Source organism: Acinonyx jubatus, chromosome B4 (assembly GCF_027475565.1).
Source record: "Acinonyx jubatus isolate Ajub_Pintada_27869175 chromosome B4, VMU_Ajub_asm_v1.0, whole genome shotgun sequence".
Taxonomy (NCBI): domain Eukaryota; kingdom Metazoa; phylum Chordata; class Mammalia; order Carnivora; family Felidae; genus Acinonyx; species Acinonyx jubatus.
In genome coordinates this window covers 135246812-135267773 of record NC_069387.1, presented here as the reverse complement: position 1 = coordinate 135267773, position 20962 = coordinate 135246812, and the positions used below count along the sequence as shown (strand labels likewise).

Below are 20962 nucleotides of genomic sequence, written 5' to 3'. Positions count from 1 at the left end.
AGCATCTGACTGTTGATTTTGGCTCAGGTCATGATCTTACTATATCATAGGATTGCACTTTGGGCCCAGCGTGGAGTGTGGAGTCTGCTTGGTATTCTCTCTCTGCCCTTCTCCCCCACTTGCGCTCGCTCTCTCTGCCTCTCTCAAAATAAATAAGTTGAAAAAAAAATTTTATGAAATGCTTGGGGGAAAATCCCTTGAACTTCACTGTCTCTTTAGGCTATTGCCCCAATTTATCAATACAGTGAAACCCTGAGCCATTCTCAGTGCTCTTGATTCAGTTTTCAAGTGTGATTTCAAGTTTTCAAGCTCCACTGAAATTTCTCTATGTCACTGTTGACCTACATCTTGTAAGAGTCAGTGGCCAATTTCCTATCCTCATTCCCTTTGATATATCAGTGGTATTTCATTCATTTAAAAATGATTGAATGCCTGCTATATGCCATGTACCATTCTCATCAGTGAACAAACATAAAAATCCCTTTCCATATAGAACTTACATTCAAAGGTGGAGAGACAGACAACACACTAAATATGAAAAGTATATAGAATATTAAAGCGTTAAGTAATAAGGAGAAAAATAGAAACAGAGATAGGAAGTACTGGGGGTGTTTTTAAAGAAGTTGGTCAAGGGAAGGTCTTGCTGTCTAGGTGGCATGATAGATCACATTTCACCCCTCCCTTGGGTCACTTGGCTCTTTTTGACTTTGTGTACCGACTAGGTTTTCTCCTGTTTCACTGGCAAGCCCTCAGTTATTGGCTGCTTCTCCCCGGGTCTCTTAAGCACTAGAATCCTCCCACCCCCTGGAAATAGGTCCTTTGTCTTTCTCTTCCCTGTGTTCTTTTCCCACACGATCTTATTCAGTTTCATGGCTTCAAATGCCATCTTTATGCTACTGACTTCCAAAATTATATATCTAGCCTATAATATTCAGCATATTTTCATTTTTTGCTACTTCTAGCAGACCTAGAAGTCGCCTAGCTGGCTCAGTCAAGTTCAGACCCCACGTTGGGCATAGAAATTAATGCCCACGTTGGGCATAGAAAATAAAATCTAAAAAAAATAAAGCACTATAATCAGAAAGAGTAGCAAATTTCCTCTCCCCCACTTCCACGAGACAAACTTATTCCTTCCTAGGTCTTACCTGCTTGGTAAGGGATGCAGTTTACTCATTTATTCAGACCAGAAACCCAGAGTCATTCTTTATTCCTCCTTCTATGCTCCACTTCCCTCATTTAATCTTCTATAAATCCGAATAACTCTACCTCTGAAATACATCCTGAATCCAGTTGTTTCTTGCCATTTTTCGCCACTATCACAATCGAAGATGCTAGAGCTCTCATTTGGACTATTGCTATGACCTCCTAACACATCCCTCTGCTTGCTTTCTTGTCTGCCTACAATTCATTTTCACAGCACCCAGAGTGAGTGGTTAACAAACAAAGGAAATCTATAAATCAGAGCACTGCCTAGCTTAAAACTCTCGACTGGCTTTCCCCCACACTTGGAATGAAATCCGGTATTTCTACCATGATCCACAAAGGCCTTTATGATCTGGCCTCTGTGTATTTCTCTTCTTTAATATTCTTTTTCACTGTGTTTACTATGCTTTGGTCAGAATTGCTTTTCTTTTTTGCCTTCCTTACACAGACCAAGCTTATTTCCATTTCAGGGTCTTAGCATATGCTGTTCCTTGGACTTAGAATGCTTTACTCCCGGAGTTTCATATGGCTGCCACCTGAATGAATTCTCCTTCATCTTTAAATAAATTCTCCCTGTCACACCCAGAACGCTAACCTGTGCTCTTCCCTCTTTTGCCACTACTCTCAGGGTTTCAGGCTCTCATCATTTCTTCCTTGGATTAATGCAGTAATCTTTTAGCTGAGTTCCCAATCTTTGGTCTTACCCTACTTTAATCTGTGTGCCACTCTGTTCCCTCAGTAATCTTCATTTGTTTCCACAAGAAAGAAGATCCATTTTATTTCTTGATAGATGAGGAAAAGACATTTGAAAACATTCAATACCTAAAAGGCTGATGGGTTCAAATTAAACAGTTTTGGCTAGATTCCATCATAGGTGATGTTGTGTATTTCTCATGGTATTACATCACCTAACACCTACTTGTTTTACCACTAGTGATGCTAAGATTGACCCCTGGATTAGGGTGGTGACAGCGATCACTACATTGTGCAGTTAGTTTTTCCCTTCTAACTAGTCTGGTCTCCTAGTGTTGCTTTGACATTATACAAATGTTCTTTATCAAGCATTTACCCAAGTTTTTTAAATTTTATTAAGTTTTAAATTTTAATATGATACAGTGTTTGAAAAATTCTATACACTGCTCAGCATTCATCATGAGAAGTATACTCTTTAATCCCCTTTACTCCCCATAACCTATTTCACCCATCCCTTTACCATCTATCCTCTGGTAACTATGTTTGTTCTCTATACTTAGTGTTTCTTGGTTTGTCTCTCTCTCTCTCTCTCTTCCTTTGTTCATTAAATGCCACATGAGTGAAATCATATGGTATTTGTCATTTCCGATTTATTCCACTTAACATTGTACTCTAGCTCCATCCATGTTGTTGCAAATGGCAAGATTTCATTCCTTTTTATGACTGGGTACTACTCCATTGTATATACATGCCACATCTCCTTCATCCATTCATCAGTTGATGGACACCTGGGCTGCTTACATACCTTGACCAATGTAAATAGCGCATCTATAAACATAGGGGTACATATATCATTTTGAGTTAGTGTTTTTGTATTCTTTGGGTAAATATCCAGTAGTGTGATTACTGGATTGTAGGGTAGATCTATTTTTAATTTTTTGAGGAACCTCTATACTGGTTTTCAGAGTGCTGCACCAGTCTGCATTCCCACCAACAGCGCACAAGGGTTTCTTTTTCTCCACATCCTGGCCAACACCTGTTGTTTCTTGTGCTTTTGATTTTAGCCACTGTGGCAGGTGTGAGGTGATACCTCATTGTAGTTTTGATTTGCATCTCCCCGATGATGAGTGATGTGGAACATCTTTCCATGTGTCTGTTGACTATCTGGATGTGTTCTTTGGAGAAATGTCTGTTCATGTTGTCTGCGCATTTTCAATTGGATTATTTGTATTTTGGGTGTTGGGTTGTATAACTTCTATATATACTTTAAATAGTAATCATTTACTATGTCATTTGCAAAGATCTCCCATTCCACAGGTTGTCTTTTAGTTTCATTAATTGTTTGCTGTGCGGAAGCTTTTTTTTTTTTTTTTTTGATGTAGTTCCAATAGTTTATTTTTGCTTTTATTTCCCTTGCTTCAGGGGACCTATCTAGAAACTATTGCTACAGCTGATGTCAGAGACATTACCCTGTGTGCTACCCAGATGGTTTTAATGCCAAATAATATTTATGACTGAATCAGCATTTCATTAAGGTTTATAAAACTGAGGCTTTTTTTTTTTTTAAAGCTTATTTATTTTGAGAGAGAACATGCATGTGCATACTTGTGTGTAGGCAGGGTAGGGACGGGGTGGGGGGACAGAGAACCCTAAGCAGAGAATCTCTGTGCTCACAGCACAGAGCCCAATGTGGGGTTTAATCCCACAAACGATGAGATTACGACCTGAGCTGAAATCAAGAGTCAGATGTTTAACCCACTGAGCTACCCAGGTGCCCCCCATTCAGTTTTAACATAACTATGTTTATGTTTTAACATAACTGTGCCCTGATTCTTGTCATTGCAAATATTTTTTCTTACTTTGAAAATAATTCCTAACATCACTAATATACTTATTTGCTTAAATCTATAATACAGAGAAAATGATCTTAAAACTACCAATGCCAGTATCATTACAAACAATAAAGATACTAAAGGAAATTTAAAGTTCTTTTATACTTCTTTTTGGTGCTTGAAATACATCCCACTAAGAATGTACAGTCAGAATTTTGTGATCTGAGGTCCCTTGAAATAAACCATTTCTCAATATGGCTATCACCAATTTAATATTCACTTAAGTTTACTTGTTTCTGTTTTTGAATTTTTATTTTTAATTTTTTTAGAGAGAATCTTAAGCAGACTTAAGATACCGATGTGGGGCTCAAATCATGATCCTGAGATCATGGCTTGAGTCGGACGCTTAACCAACTGAGCCACCCAGGCGCCCTTCATTTATAGAATTTTTAAATTTTAGGGTTTTTTTTTTTTTTTTAAATGACAATACGTACACATATTTCAACGCTCAAAACTCTATATAAAGGTATACACCAAGAGATCTTGCTTCTGTACTGTTCCCCTATCAGGTAGGGTCCCAACAGGAAACAGGTGGCACACTCAGATGAGGACAATTTGTGGAAGATTTGTTTACAAAGGGAGTAATTACAAATGTGTGTAAGGCTATAAAGGAATTGGAAGGACTAGAGGAATTGCAGGGTTAGCATGATGGATCTGTCACCACCCAAGGCCCAGAGAGGAAGGAACCCAGAAGGAAATTTGAAAGGGTGGTGACCTATCGAAAGACACAGCTAACTAGAAGCCACCTCACAGAGAGGGAAGTAAGGGAATAAATACCCTGACCCTATTCTTTTCCTTCCCTCCTGCCAGAGCTCCCCATTGGCCCAATCCAAGTAGAAGCCAAAAGGCATGAGAACCTATTGATACAGGGCAGAAAGCAGGGTAGAAAATGGACCAGGAGGAGCTCCTGGGTGGCTTAGTTGGTTAAATGTCCAACTCTTGATTTTGGCTCAGGTCATGATCTCATAGTTTAGTGGGTTCTAGCCCCATGTCAGACTCCGTGCTGATGGTGTGGAGCCTGCTTGGGATTCTCTGTCTCCCTCTCTCTCTGTCCCTCCCCTACTTGTGCTGACTCTGTCTTTCTCAAAATAAGTAAATAATAAATAAATAAACTTAAAATTAAAAAAAAAGCGAGAGAAAAGAAAAGAAAATGGACCAGGAGAGGCAGACAGGTATCCAACTCAGTTTCCATGTCCTGCTCTTCACCTTGTATAGATGACCATTCATTTCTTGATCGTCTTTCAGTGTTTTCTTTTTGCAAATGCAAGCAAATATGTATGTATTGCTATCTCTAACTCCTCACTTCTCATTACATCAAAGTTCATAGTTAGTTTTTTACTATATATGCTGTTATGCACTTTTTTTACTTACTATATCCTCTTCTGTTCTCTTTCTGCTGTGTAATTCTCCATTGTGTAGCTGTTATACAGCTATTTCAAGCGTTCCCTTAATTTTTGGACACTTGAGTTGTTTCCAGTCTTTTTCTGTTAGAAACAACCTGTAATGAATTGCATAATTGTGTATTTGCCATTGTACAGTTGTGCACATAAATCAGGGAGATAGATTTTTAGAAGTGGAATTGCTGGCTCAAAAGATGAATGGATTTAGATGAAGTGTTAGTATCCAAAATATATACAGAAGCTAAACAACTCAACACCCAAAAATCAAATAGTCCAATTAAAAATGGGCAGACAGCATGAACAGACATTTCTCCAAACACATCCAGATGGTCAACAGACACATGGAAAGATGTTCCACATCACTCATCATCGGGGAGATGCAAATCAAAACTACAATGAGGTATCACCTCACACCTGCCACAGTGGCTAAAATCAAAAGCACAAGAAACAACAGGTGTTGGCCAGGATGTGGAGAAAAACCCTTGTGCGCTGTTGGTGGGAATGCAAACTGGTGCAGCCACTGTGGAAAACAGTATAGAGATTCCTCAGAAAGTTAAAAACAGAACTGGCTTATGATCCAGCAATCGCACTACTGGGTATTTACCCAAAGAATACAAAAACACTAATTTGGGGGCACCTGAGTGGCTCAGTCAGTTAAGTGTCCAACTTCAGCTCAGGTCATGATCGCACAGTTGTGAGTTGGAGCCCTGCATCAGGCTCTGTGCCGCAGCTCAGAGCTTGGAGCCTGCTTCAGATTCTGCGTCTCCCTCTCTCTCTGCCCCTCCCCTGCCCACTGTGTCTCTCTCTCTTTCTCTCAAAAATAAATAAAAATTTTTAAAAAAACCCACAAATTCGAGGGGATATTCCACCCCTATGTTTATAGATGCATTACTTACATTGGCCAAGATATGTAAGCAACCCAGGTGTCCATCAAGTGATGAATAAAGAAGTGATATATATATATATATATATATATATTTACATTTATATATCCACACATACATATATATATACCACATACATACATACATATATACATACATACATGTATACATACACACAGTGGAATATTATTCGGCCATAAAAAATGAATGAAATCTTGCCATTTGCAAAGACATACATGGAGCAAGAGAGTATAATGCTAAGTGAAATAAGTCAGACAAATACAATATGATTTCATATGTGGAATTTAAGAAACAACAAATGAACAAAGCAAAAAGACAAACCAAGAAACAGATTCTTAACTATAGAGAATAAACAGATGGTTACCAAAAGGGAGGTATGTAGGAGGATTGAAAAAATAGGTAAAGGGGATTAAGAGTATGCTTATCATGATGAGCATGGTGTAATATATGAAACTATTGAATCACAGTATTGTATACCTGAAGTTAATATATGTTAACTATACTGGAATTCAAATAAAAAATAAAGACAAATGGATTTATAATTTCATTAGCTATTGCAGAATTTCCCCTCTATAGGAGTTGTATCATTTTGTAACTCCAGCAACAATATATGAAAGGGTATGTTTCCCTTCTGCCTCACCAAAGGCACGTGTTTTCAAAGTTTTGGATTTTTGCCAGTACGATAGAACTGGTAGTCAATACAGTTTTAATTTATATTTTTCTTATTATGACTGAGCTTAAGTATCTTTTCATATGTTTAGGCGCCTTTTATATTTTTCTCTGAATTGCCTTTTTATATCCTTTGCTCATTTTTCTGGTGGGTTATTGTCTGAGAAATCTTGATAAAACATGTCTGAAAAATTCACTGCTATTCCTAAAATCCTCCAATCCTCTTCAGCATAAAGTTTAATTTCTCTCTTACCATTTTCAACCTGGTAAGCTCTGCTCCACCTATATAAAATTATTTGCCATTTTTTACTGAAATGGTACCATGCTCTCTTACTTCTCGGTACCTATGACCAAGCTGTTGTCTTTTCCTGGAATGGTATGTTTACCCCCTCCCCGAACTTCTTAATTACCCTTTAAAACTTAGCCCCGAATCATCTCCTGCTAAAGTCTACTCAGAGCCTCCAGTAGCTAGTGCTTCTCTTAAGTGTGTCTAGGTGTGTTAATTTTATTTTAGAACTTACTATAGTGGATTATAATTCTCTGCTTTTTGTTGGAAGAGTATATAGATTTTGGATTCAGACACCTCCAAAACATACAATTTGTTTGACTTTGAGTCTCTACTTTTTAATTTATGAAACACAAATTAAAACCTACTTCATAGGATTGTTGCAAAGACTGGATAACAGATGTAGGAGTACAGCTGGGAGACACCTGAAGTCATAAGGACTTGAATGGGCAGAAGGATGGGAAAGGAGGAGGAAATGGGAGGAGGATGTGCAGAATTGGAATGAAAAGGGACTTAGCATGTTAGTTAAGAAAGCAAATGAATGGAAATATTGAGGTCTGGACACTGGAGAGTGATAGTGTAATTTTTCTGTCTTTGAGTGATGATGACCTAAAAGATCATTCTTCCAGAATTATTATTTTCCTTATGTTGATTTTGAGTTTTTACAGCAGAGGTCCCCTGTCTGACCATTACCAAACTTGGTTTGTTTGTTCGTTTGTCCATTCATTCATTCTTTTCAGCAGATGAGTCTTAAGCTAACACTGGCTGGTCAGTAGGCTCTTAAAATGTTTCCTGACCATCCTATCTGAAGTTATGTCTCCCAGTTACCCTCTATTCCATCACCCAGTTTATTTCCTTACTTATGATACTTAACTCTAGTATGGAATTGTCTTTTTTTTGTCTTTTGTCTCTCTTAATAGAACATAACCTTCATTAGGCTGGGAGGCTTTTTGTCTTCTTCTTTTGCTATATCCTTAATAGCTATTAACATAATAGCTATTCAAAAGATATTAATGGAATAAATTAATTTGGGTAAGCAAGTGTTTATTTTAGGCAGATTTTAAATAAGGATTGACCAAAACCGGTTTCTCTTTAATTCTGTTACAGTGAGATTTAATTCAACTCGATTAGTATTCACTTTGTCCTATCTGGCTTATAATAGCTTTCAGTCAACCCAAAAAGCCATGTTTCATACCCAGTCATTAATTGAAACTTAGCTAAATACATTTATAGCATTTAACCACTTCTGATTCTTTTTAGAAAGATTACAAACTGGGGCGCCTGGCTGGTTCAGTTGGTAGAGCATGCGAGTCTTGATCTCAGGGTTGTGAGTTCAAGCCAAGATCGTAAACTTCTAAAACTAAGCCATATTTCCACTGGCTGGCAGTATTTTCTTTGTATTATCTTCCTCCTGTTCTGGCATTGGAAATTTAAGTTCCTTGCGGATATGGGGGAAGGAATGTGATTGATTGATTGATTGATTGATTGATAGGTAGATAGATACAGATGGTAGTAGCAATGACACAGCACCTTGGAAATTGTCTTAGAGCAAACTGTGGGCTCATGATTGTATAACAATTTGGCCTTTGGATCAGGAATGCCCAAGACCAAACCCCCCTCCCCCTCCCCCCCCCCGTTTCGGTGATTTGCTAGGAGGATTCACAGAACTCAGCGTGTAGTTGTACTCAGGATTGTTATGTGTTACAGCGAAAGGGAACAGAGCAAACTCTGCAAGAGGGAAGGCACATGGGACAAACTGAAGAAACCAGGCACGAGGTTCTAAGAATCCTCCCCCAGTGGGGTCACACAGGACAGGCAACTCCTCCAGCAATGTGTAGTGGCAATATACGTGAAATTTGTCTACCAAAGAACCTCAAGCAAAGACTCAGTGCCCAGGATTTTTATTGGGGAACGTTCAGCTAGGCACCCTCTGTCTAGCACAAACCAAAATCTACCAAAATTCCAGACTCCTAAAAAGAAAACAGGCGAGGTGTCCAGCATCAATCATGTCGTATAAACACTTTCGGCACAGTGAGACATTCTTACCAGAAAGTGATGGAAACTCTCCCAAAATACAAATCCCCAGATGACAGCCAATCTTGTGAGCAGGCCTTTCAGAGGATTGCAGGCTCAGACCTGCTCTATAACTTTTCTGTACCGCCACCTCCTACAATCATACGTATTCCGGCAACCTTATTCTAGTCCTTGTGATATCTTGGACATACTTAGCCATTTTTTAAAATAGGTGATAGTTAATCATAAAATGGAATGACTGAAATTCGGAGAGGTTAAGTGAGTTGCCATAGTACAATATTTAATAATGGAAGAGAGTTGGGTTTAGATCCACTTGCTTAGATCCTTAAACTTAGGCCACTTAATACTCTGCCATAGCTGCATGGAAGAACGCAGTGATCTATATAAAATTGGTCACATGCATTTTAAACATAGACAAGACAGTACTACTCTTTAGACATGTGTATTGGCTATATTTCACTTCCATTGTTGGCTTCTTTGTCTCTGGGCAAGGTTTTTTATTGTTAACAAGGGATAACTTCTCTCTCTGTCTTTTCTTTCCCAGGAAAATCTAATGTAATGGATGCACTTAGTTTTGTAATGGGAGAGAAAACAGCTAATTTAAGAGTGAAAAATATTCAAGAACTCATTTATGGAGCACATATTGGAAAACCTGTCTCTTCTTGTGCGAGTGTAAAAATTGTGTACGTGGAGGAAAGTGGAGAGGAGAAAACATTTACAAGGATTATCCGAGGTATTTTTTTTGTAGATACTTGCTTATGAGTCCTTTGATTTTTCAAAAGTTAAGTCAGATGACCTGTTTTTTATTTATTTGAAGGGTGTGATTTATTATTTCACTGGCATAGTAAACTAGAGATTTGGAGGTTTTTTTGTTTTCCTCTCTTGGATTGCAAATCTCAGAAGTAAATAATAGAACCTGTATGAGTCTCCACTAAGACTCTTTTTAAAGCAGACATATTTGTTCAAATTTCTCTACTGTCAGATAGCATTTTTCTACTGGTTATTAGGTTAAAATGATGGAGGTTCTTTACGTATGTTTAACTTTTTCTTAGTGATGAACTGAGTATATGTATATGTACAGACAGATACACACACACATACACATACATACTTACTAAAGTTTAGAGAAAGAGAGACCATGCATGCGTGTGTGAGCAGGGGAGGGGCAGAGAGAGAATCCCAAGCAGGCTCCACACTGTCAGCAAGGAGCCTGGCACAGGGCTCAGTCTTACAAGTCATGAGATCATGACCTGAGCCGAAACAAGAGTCATATGCTTAACCAACTGAGCTACCCAGATGCCCCTGTATTTTTGGTTTGTATAGAAAGTTTTTGTACCACTGAGTAGCAATTTGAGTGAAATCTATGAATTTGTATTTTGTGATTTAAATCCTATAATTCCTGTTTCCTGAAGAAGCAAGATTGAGAGTTGTTTATGAATATCTTTTCTATATGTTCAGAGTTTATAGAGCCTCCATAATATAGGCGTCTTGGTTTTGGTTTTTTGTTTTTGATATTTCATTCTGGTCCACTAGAACATGGACTTAATTTTCTAATGTATAAATACTATTTTATTAATAAATACTTGTATACCTATACCTTAATGTGTAATTTAAGTATTTTTACCACTTTATCACCTAGGTATCTTTATTGGTGAATTTTCTTTCTCACTTTTGGGTTTTTACTCAAAAGTCTCTGTTTCAGTAAGGATTCTCTAGCCTACTCTTTATTTACTAAATCGTCATAAATTTATTTTTCCCATCTTTATTGAGGTATAATTGACAGGTAAAAAACTGCATGTATTTAGGGGCACCTGGCTGGCACGGTTGGCGGAACATGTGACTCCTGAGCTTGAGGTTGTGGGTTTGAGCCCCAGGTCGGGCCTGGAGCTTACTTTAAAAGAAAAAGAAAAAATGTTAATTTCACAAAATGGCGTGTATTTAAAACCTGTATGTTTTAATATACACTGTGAAGTCAGTACCACAGTTGAGCTAATTAACATGTACCACCTTACATAGTTCCCATTTTCTTTGCATGCAGGCACTATTGTTGTGTGTGTTTGTGGTGAGAATACTTAAGATCTACCCTCTTAGCAGATTTGAAGTTTATAATACAAATTGTTAACTGTAGTCACATTGCTCTATGTTAGATCCCCAGAACTTAGCATCTTGCATAACAGAAACTTTATAATACTTGACCAACATCTCCCCCCATTTTTTCTCCCCTTAGCCACTGGCATCCACGATTCTATTCTGTTTCTATGAGTTTGACTATTTTAGATTCCACATATAGGTGCATTCATGCAGTATTTCTGGGCTCTCTATTCTGTGCCATTGGTTTCTGTGTCTGTTTTTATGCCAGTGCCATACTGTTTGGATTACTGTGGCTTTGTAATATATGTTCAGACCAGAAGTGCAATGCCTCAGCTTTGTTTTTGCTCTTAGCCCATCTGTCTTAGTTTGTTTGGGCTGCTATAACAAAACACCACAGACTAGATAGCTTATAAATAATAAAAACTTATTTCTCACAGTTCTGAAGACTGGGAGTTCAAGCTCAGGCTGCCAGTACGGTCAGATGAGGGGCTCTCTTCTGGGTTGCATACAGCTCATTGTGTTCTCACATGGTGGAAGGAACTAGGGAGCTCTGTGGGGGCTCTTTTATAAGCCCACGAATCCCATTCATGAGGGCTCCACAGTCACAACTTAATGACCTCCCAAAGGCCCCACCTTCTAATACCATTAGGATTTCTAGATATGAATTGGGGGAGGGGGGGGAGACATAAGCATTCATCCTGCAACACTATCCTGTTTAAAATTGTAATGTCTGTTCCCTGTCACAGAAACTTCCATATCCCCTTCCCAGCTCTCTTTTACTTCTTAGCACTTAACATTTTCTCACATCTTTATTGTACTTACATATCTCATTTTTGTCTGCACTGTGGGATATATAAGCTCCTTGAGATCCAGACTGTCCTCCGTTTTGTTCACTGCTATAGAATTCTCCTTGGCATAGAGTAGACATTCAATAATTGTTGACTGATTGAATGCGTTTATTAATAACACCTATGTTGTTACATAACTGGCCACTTCAATAAGAAAAATAATTTTACTAACCTTTGAATAGTTGTTACATGTCTGGTATTTATAGTTCCAATAACAGTTTTATTCTCTTAGGGGGATGCTCGGAATTTCATTTTGATGATAATCCAGTGACTCGTTCTGCTTACATAGCCGAGTTGGAAAAGATAGGCGTGATGGTCAAAGCACGGAACTGTCTCGTGTTTCAGGTAAGGAGCTGTACTCGTTTAGTTGGCTCATGATTTTGAAAATGCATCCACATATTTTATGTTGATGTGCTTTACTGTTTTTGAAAGGGAACTGTGGAGTCGATTTCAATGAAAAAACCCAAAGAAAGAACCCAGTTTTTTGAGGAAATCAGCACTTCAGGAGAGCTCATAGGAGAATATGAGGAAAAGAAAAGAAAGTTACTGAAAGCTGAAGAGGATGCACAGTTTAATTTTAATAAGAAAAAAAATGTGGCTGCAGAGCGCAAACATGCAAAGTTAGAGAAAGAAGAGGTAAGGCGTCATGGAGATGAAACCAGTAACTGTTGTATACAAAGTCTTTTGTCTGTCAGCATTGCTAGGTATTGGCTTTGGGTTACTAAAAAGATTTTTTTTTTTATAATGTAAGACAAATAAGGCCCACTCTTCATTAAAAATAAGCTTTTTGACGTAGTCTCTACTGTTTTGTTTCCTAAATAGGCATTGCTACCTGAAGTACAAAAATGTCTGATTTTCCCAACTAAAAATAAGCTTGAGGGGTGTATATCTTACATGGCATAGGCTTTCAACTTTTGGATCTTGTCCCTTTACACTCTCATAAATTATTGAGGTCCCCAAGGAGTTTCTGACCGATATTTATTGTGTTTGAAATTAAAACTGAGAAATTTAAGAAATATATTATAATGATCAATGTAAAAACAGCAATAAGAAACATTACACATTAATATAAACAACATACTTTTATGAAAAATAATAGCATTTTGTAAAACTAACCAGAAGGGTGACATTGTTTTACATATTTATAATCTCCTTAATATATGGCTTAAAGGAAGACAGGTGAAGGCTCCTATCGCCTTCTGTATTAAATCTTATTTATGTGAAGGCCTAGCAGCTTTACCCACCATTGGCTTTTGCACCATCAGTGTAAATGTCAACACAATGAAAAAGGCAAATGAAGTCTTACTATTATTATGGAAAGAGTTTTGACTTCAGGGGCTCCCTAAAAGGGTATTGGGAACCTCTAGGAGGCCCTAGGCATGCTTTGCATATGCTGTTCTGTGGTATTTCTTGGTGCCCTTTACAATGCCTAGTAGAGTACCTCCTTTATGGTTGATAGTTCTTTGCGTTTAGAGTGATCTTTGTCAGCGTGCCTGGGTGGCTCAGTCAGTTAAGCATCTGATTTTGGCTCAGGTCATGATCTTGTGGTTCGTGGGTTTGAGCCCCATGTTGGGCTCTGTGCTGACACCTTGGAGCCTCCTTCGGATTCTGTGTCTCCCTCTCTTTCTGCCCCTCCCCTGCTCACACTCTGTGTGTGTGTCTGTCTCCCTCAAAAATAAACATTAAAAAAAATTTAGATCTTTGTCCAATGCAAATCAGACTCTGTTCTCTTTTTTTTTAATTTTTAAATGTTTATTTTTGAGAGAGAGCTAGCAAGCGTGAGTGGCAGAGGGGCAGAGAGGGAGGGAGAGAGAGAATCCCAGGCAGGCTCCTCACTGTCAGTGCAGAGCCCAAAGTGGGGCTCGGACCCACAAACCATGAGATCATGACCTGAGCCAAAACCGAGAGTTGGACGCTCAATGGACTGAGCCACCAAGACGCCCCAAATTTTGTCTTTCTCTTGCACAAAACCTCCATCAGTGCAGTGCTTCCCACTAGTGTCCCTGTCCAGCCTACTGACCTAGACCATCACCCACCTCTCACGCTTTGGTTTCCTCTACTCTCCCACCACACTGGCCTTTACTACTTATTGAACATACCGTCCTCACTTCTAGCTTGAAGCTTTTGCTATTTCCTCTGCTTGGATAGCTGTATGCCTGATTTTTTTTCATGGCCAATACTCTCATTCAGGGTTTCATTGCCATTTTCTCAGGTAGGCATTTGCTCTCCACACCACCAATCTAAATTGGCCTTCCCCTCCCTGGTACGGTTGTATTACCCTATCGTTTCTTTTGTAACATCTATTGCTGCATGCAATTATCTTGTTTATTATTTGTTTGCTTGTTTAATCTCTAATCCCCCCCCCCCCCCATTAAAACAACTAGATTATAAGGTTGTAAGAGCAGGGACTTTTTCTGTCTTCTTCCTTCCTATATTCCCAGCAGCAAAGGCCTGGCACATAGTAGGCAGTCAATAATATTTGAAGAAATAAAAGTGTTGTGTTTCTCACTGTGATGTTTGTTTCTTCATATTTTTACATGTGCGTATGTGTCCTTGGGTTTGTTAGTGGTAAGGGGTGGTATTGGTGAGAGTCAGACTACGTTTTTTCATAATATATTGAAACAGCTTTCAGAAAGTAGAGTTGCAGAACATTAAACATTATGAGGACAGTTAGAATCGTTGAAATTCCTATTTGTTACGGTGTCATGGCAGATGGCTTTTTACCTGTTACTTGGAATACGTCATTGATTAGGAGCTTTTCTCTCAAGGCAGCCCATTCCTTTATTCCTTTATTAAGAGTACAAATGGTAAAGAAATTCTTCCATTGTCCATATACTTTAGAATTTTAATATTCCTGTTCTATTAATAGAAAAATTATATCTTATAGCAGGAATTTTACCTGGAATTCTTGGATTTAATGTTGCTAGGGACCCTATAAGTCATTCAACTTTCTTCAGTTTACAAATGAGGAAACTGATAGCAAAAATGTTAATGGTGAGGCACCGGGGTGGCTCAGTTGGTTAAGTGTCCAGCTGTTGATTTTGGCTCAGGTCATGATCTCACAGTTTGTGAGATTGAGCCCTACATTGGGCTAAGTGCTGACAGTGCGGCACCTTCTTCGGATTCCCTCTCTCTCTCTCTCTCTCTCCCCCTCTCTCCCTCTCCCTCTCTCCCTCTCCCCCTCTCCCTCTCCTTCTCTCTCTCTCTGCCCTTCCCACATGCGTGTGCAGGCTCTCAAAATAAATAACTAGAAACTTTAAAAAAAAGAAACGTGGGGCGCCTTGGTGGCACATTCGGTTAAGCATCCGACTTCAGCCAGGTCATGATCTCGCGGTCCGTGAGTTCGAGCCCCGCGTCAGGCTCTGGGCTGATGGCTCGGAGCCTGGAGCCTGTTTCCGATTCTGTGTCTCCCTCTCTCTCTGCCCCTCCCCCATTCATGCTCTGTCTCTCTCTGTCCCCAAAATAAATAAAAAACGTTGGAAAAAAAAAAAAAAAAACATTAATGGACTTGCCATACTCTGAGGTCCAAGGTCCAAACAGAAATGCGATGAGGACCCAGGTTAGCAGGTGCCACTTCATTGTTCTTACCACCATATCACTGAGTATATGAGAATAAAATCTGGTTTACTGGTTTGTTGTGTATGTGTACCCAGAAACCTCCAAATAATGCTACTTTTGACAAGAATTAACTTCATAAATTTGATAACTTGTGAATGATACTTAAATAATAAATAATTTGATTCCTTAGAGATCATTTGTTGGTACTCTCGCTGAGTTTATGAAAGGTCAACTTCAGTATATTCCCTTTTAACTGTTACTGAATTGTACTGTTTTATAGGCAGAACGTTACCAGAGTCTCCTTGAAGAACTGAAAATAAACAAAATACAATTACAGCTTTTCCAACTATATCATAATGAAAGGAAAATTCATTTTCTGAACACCGAGTTAGAGCGTGTGAACAGGAATTTGAGTGTCACAAAAGAGTCTCTTTCTGATCATGAAAACATAGTTAAAGCCAAGAAAAAGGAACATGGAATGCTAACTAGAAAACTACAACAAACAGAAAAAGAGTTAAAGTGAGTTTTAAAACATAGTTATTACCAGTTAGGTTTTATGTACATTGATAAAAAAATAAAAATATAAATGACATTTTGAAAGTTGATTTTTTAGATAAACTTTTTACTTTGGAATACTTTTAGATATACAGAAAAATTACAAAGATAGTAAGAGTTCCCATATTCCCCACATTCAGTTTCTCCTACTTAATAACATTATTAATATGATACATGTGTCAGAATTAGTGAACCAGTGTTCATGCACTACTGTTAACTGAAGTCCATGGTTGACTAATATTTTCTCTCTTTTCCCCAGTGTCTTTTGTCTCTGGTCCAGGACACTATGTTACATTTATTATCCTGTTTTTGTGGGCTCCTCTTGGCCGTGACAGTTTCTCAGCCTTTCCTTGTTTTTGATGACCTAGATAATTTTGAGCCATATTGGTCAGGTTTTTTTGTAGAATGTCTCTTAATTTGGATTCGCCCGATAGTTTCTCATCATTAGTCAAGGTTTACGGATTTTGAAGGGGAAGGCCGCAGGGGGTAAAATGTCCTTCTCATCACGTCGGGAACATCTACATATAATATGTTATATGACCTAGCATTTGTCTAATACATCATAATATGAGTTGCCATCATTGTTGATGTTGACCTTCTCTCGCCTGTCCGTAACCTCCATGGCAATAGCGAGCAACCTGGCTTCCACGGTCAGCCGGTCATTTTCAGTTCTAGTAATCATCTGTGGCGGTACTGCTGATGTTAACCCATACCCTCATGGGGAGCAACTTTGGCAATGAGAGTACGGTGCCTGTACCCAGGTCCTCTTGCTTTTAGTTTTATAGACTTGACTCATTTTCAGAGTTACTTAGGTTAGCACCTTTCCTCCCAATCCCCTTCAGGAAGGTGATTTCATACACTGGTAATACAGTAGATTCTTTGGTCACATTTTGTATTCCATCTGGATCCCTTAGCCTCCTAAGTGATTTTTTTAATTTGTATACATTTCATTAAGGTTCACTCTTGGTGCCATGAAGTTCTATAGGTTTTCACAAATGTACGATGTCCTATATCCACCATTATGGTATCATACAGAGTGGTTTACCACTCAAAAAATTTCCCTGTGCTCCACCTGTTCAGTACCTCCCCCCCAACCTCTGGAAATCACTGATCTGCTTATAGTCTCTGAAAGTCAATTTTTAAAGTTTATTTTTAAATGTATGATTTGATCAAAAGAACTTCTTTCCCTTATATGGTATAGATTTAATTTACTTTAAAGCAAACTTTATTTTCTTTTTAGATCTCTTGAAGCACTTTTAAATCAGAAAAGGCCTCAATACATTAAAGCCAAAGAAAATACTTCTCACCATCTCAAGAAATTAGATGTGGCTAAGAAATCAATAAAGGACAGTGAAAAACAATGTTCTAAACAGGAAGATGACATAAAGGCCCTGGAGACAGAGCTGGTTGATTTAGATGGTGCATGGAGAAGTTTTGAGAAGCAGGTTGAGGAAGAAATCTTATACAAAAGGCGAGACATTGAACTAGAAGCCAGTCAGGTGAACAAGTCAACATATGAGAAAACTATTATTTCAGCTTCTTAGAAATAACTTAAAGGATGTCCTCTCTGATACTTTAAGAGATTGACCTCAGACAGTCCTCATCTCAGTGATGGGGATTGAAATTTTTCAGCCTATATGCAAAATGTATCTTTAGGGTATTTTTGTTTTATAAAATTCGATGGCATTATAACCTTTATGAGTTCATTAAAGTCATAGAAAATACTTCAACAAGACCACATGGTATCATTTTGTAATAAAATTAGGTAATTGATATTCTTAGGTTTTTGAGGTAATCATTTTTTCCTTACGGATATTATAAAAACTTAAAAATCAGATATACGCGGGGCGCCTGGGTGGCGCAGTCGGTTAAGCGTCCGACTTCAGCCAGGTCACGATCTCGCGGTCTGTGAGTTCGAGCCCCGCGTCGGGCTCTGGGCTGATGGCTCGGAGCCTGGAGCCTGTTTCCGATTCTGTGTCTCCCTCTCTCTCTGCCCCTCCCCCATTCATGCTCTGTCTCTCTCTGTCCCAAAAATAAAATAAAAAACGTTGAAAAAAAAATTAAAAAAAAAAATCAGATATACGTGGCTTTGAAGAAACATGACCACTTAATTGGCAGGAGGGAAGTTGATTGTTTGAGGTGGTTTAAATGTGGTGGTGAATTAATATGCAATTTGGTATGTAAGATTTAATTATAACAAATGGGAAAAAAATAATTATGACAAATTGGTAGTAGAGCTCCCATAATTTTTAATTCAGAGTTTTCAAACATTCTCTCAACTGACTTTTTATCATTTATCTTTCATTAATGTTGTGATAATTTTACATCATAAAATATATACCAAAATAACTATATAAATAAAATATTTGATTTTTTATCTGAACTCCTTGCATGTGGACTGTTAATGAGTTTAATCCCCTTCTTGTTTTATTTTTTAATCCCCTTTCTCTTTAAGTTTTTCTTGCAGAGACTTTATAGAGTTGGTTTTGAATCCTTATCTGTCTATCTAGGCAGTTTTAAATAAGAAGAGGTTCATTTTACGTTCACATTATCTTACCTGGAAAAGATAACCAATTATGATCCGATTTACTTAAAACTGATAAGATTATCTTCTAGTCAAAGGATATCACATAAAAATTTCCTCTCGTGTTTCTTCTGTGAGTTAGTAATATTTTAATACTCCTTATACAGCTGGATCGTTATAAAGAACTTAAGGAACAAGTAAGAAAGAAAGTGGCTATAATGACCCAACAACTGGAAAAGCTGCAGTGGGAACAGAGGGCTGACAAAGAAAGACTGGCATTCGAGAAGAGGAGGCATGGAGAAGTTCAGGTACCTCTGTTTGTGCAGTCATGACGGGGAGTTACCATCAGTGAAATGGTATTCTCTTCTTGTGTCAGCTTTTCAGTATATTAATGGATTTACATTAGGCATAAGCAATTTAAAAATTCTGGGTTCCTTGTTTTGCCACTTAGTGTCCTTTAGGTGCTCCTTCATCATGGTCTAAGATAGAAGCAGAAAGCACCTTCTTTCATGTAATCAGTGTTTTCTACACACCTATGTGGTGATGGGCATGAGCACATCACACAATTTTTTTTCCTTCATGTGTTTTAGTTCAGTGAGGTGAGGAGGAGGATAAATAAAGAGAAAAAACAGACAAGTATCTTAACAGAGGTGAATGCAAGGCCCTGTGGAAACATCAAGGACACAGCCCAGGAGGAGCCTGGGAGCTTACTGCACTGCATGGGAAGTGACCATCAAGGCCGCATGATAGTGCTCTGCCCTCCAGTTAGGCAGACCTGGCTTCCAGCCAGTCTCCTCCTGTCACGGGACTGTGTAGTCTTGAGAAGTAACTAAATTATTTAACTTGTCTGGGCTGGGCCTTGATTTCTTCATTTGTGCAAGAGGGACCAATGAGTCTACCTCAGAGAGACGGGAGGTTGAATAAGATGAAAGCGTGTGACAATATACGAAGTGTCTGGTCTTTTCCTCTATGCCTCATGACCTCGTTTTCCAAAGAGTGAGAATTGGACTCCAAAATTATTATGGCAATTCAACAGATCACAAATCGTGATATTTTATACAGTCGGTGGGCCATCCTAAAAATATGACCATTTCTGATAAGAACTGTAAAGGGTAAATGGTTCTGAATTATATATACATTTGACTTATAAGTAAATATTTGGAATTTAGAAGAAAACGTTGATTGATTACTTTGCCAGGCACGTTGCATTCGTTGGCTCCTGTACATCTCACAATAATAACAAAGAGTAGGTATTTACTCTAGGGTACAGATGAGGAAACTGAGGATTGGGATTTCAAAATGAAATATGTCTGTGGAAATGGGTCTGACGTTTTCCAGAGAAAACAGCAACAATATTATAGTGTAGTGTTTATTTGTACATACCACGTATATAGCATTTTACGGCACTGCTCTGAACCCGATTTATTTAATATTCAGACAAATTTATGAAGTAGATCCTAGTATTATTATGTTCTCATCCTGGATTTTCCTCTTTTCTAAGTTTTCTGCATTGGTGACGTATATTCCCATAGATTTGAATGTCATCCGCTGATGACTCCCCAATTCGTATCTCTTCCTCACAACCTCATATATCCAGCTGCTTTGTCAGCACCTCCTTTGTGGATGTTGAATAGATCTCTCAAACTTAATCCAAGCCGAGCTTCTGACCTTCACCCCCACATGCTTCCCACACGTAATCTTTCCCATTTTAGGTGATGAGATTCACTCTTACTGGTTGCTCCGACCAGAAAACGTGGGTTCCATCTTTGACTCCTTTAGGGAATTGTGCCAGCTCCACTTTGTACGTGTACCAAGTCTCGTATTGCTTCTCCACTGCCCTGCTGGTCCCGATCACCATCTTCTTGTTGGTTTGTTTGTTTGTTTGTACCACTCTGATAGCCTGCCAGGTTTTCCTGTTTCCGCTGTCGTCTCCTCTACAACGGCCTCAGCACAGCAGCCAAAAAAATGGTTTTCATATCTAAGATCATGACACTTGCTCTTTTTTACTTCCTCCAGTGGCTCGCCATCACACACAAAGTCAGGGTCCTCGAGTGCCCTCCATAGAGCTACCTGGTCGCTCGCCCCTCCCCCTCCAGTTTACCTTTCAAATCTCCTTTATCTGTTCTCCCTCTTACTCCCTGTGATCTGGCTGTACTGGCCTCCTGGAACATGTTGGACATATTTCTGCCTTCAGGCCTTTGCACCGGTTATTCCTCTGCTAGGAACAAGCTTGCCGTACATTTCTTCATTTGCCACTCCCTCACTTCCTGCAAGTCTTTGCTCAGATGTTGCTTTCTCATTGAA

General features: G+C 38.6%; 1 protein-coding gene across 4 annotated transcripts in view; it reads left to right on the top strand.

Moving 5' to 3' along the window:
• The window catches only part of SMC1B (structural maintenance of chromosomes 1B), a 75722-nt gene that overhangs the window by 4759 nt on the left and 50001 nt on the right, over positions 1-20962 (top strand). For all 4 annotated transcript variants that reach the window (XM_027070468.2, XM_027070465.2, XM_027070462.2 and 1 more), the window contains exons 2-7: positions 9627-9815; positions 12254-12366; positions 12454-12657; positions 15860-16098; positions 17375-17633; positions 18826-18966. In XM_027070468.2, the coding sequence (XP_026926269.1) occupies positions 9627-9815; positions 12254-12366; positions 12454-12657; positions 15860-16098; positions 17375-17633; positions 18826-18966 (1145 nt within the window). The remainder of the gene's footprint in view (positions 1-9626; positions 9816-12253; positions 12367-12453; positions 12658-15859; positions 16099-17374; positions 17634-18825; positions 18967-20962) is intronic.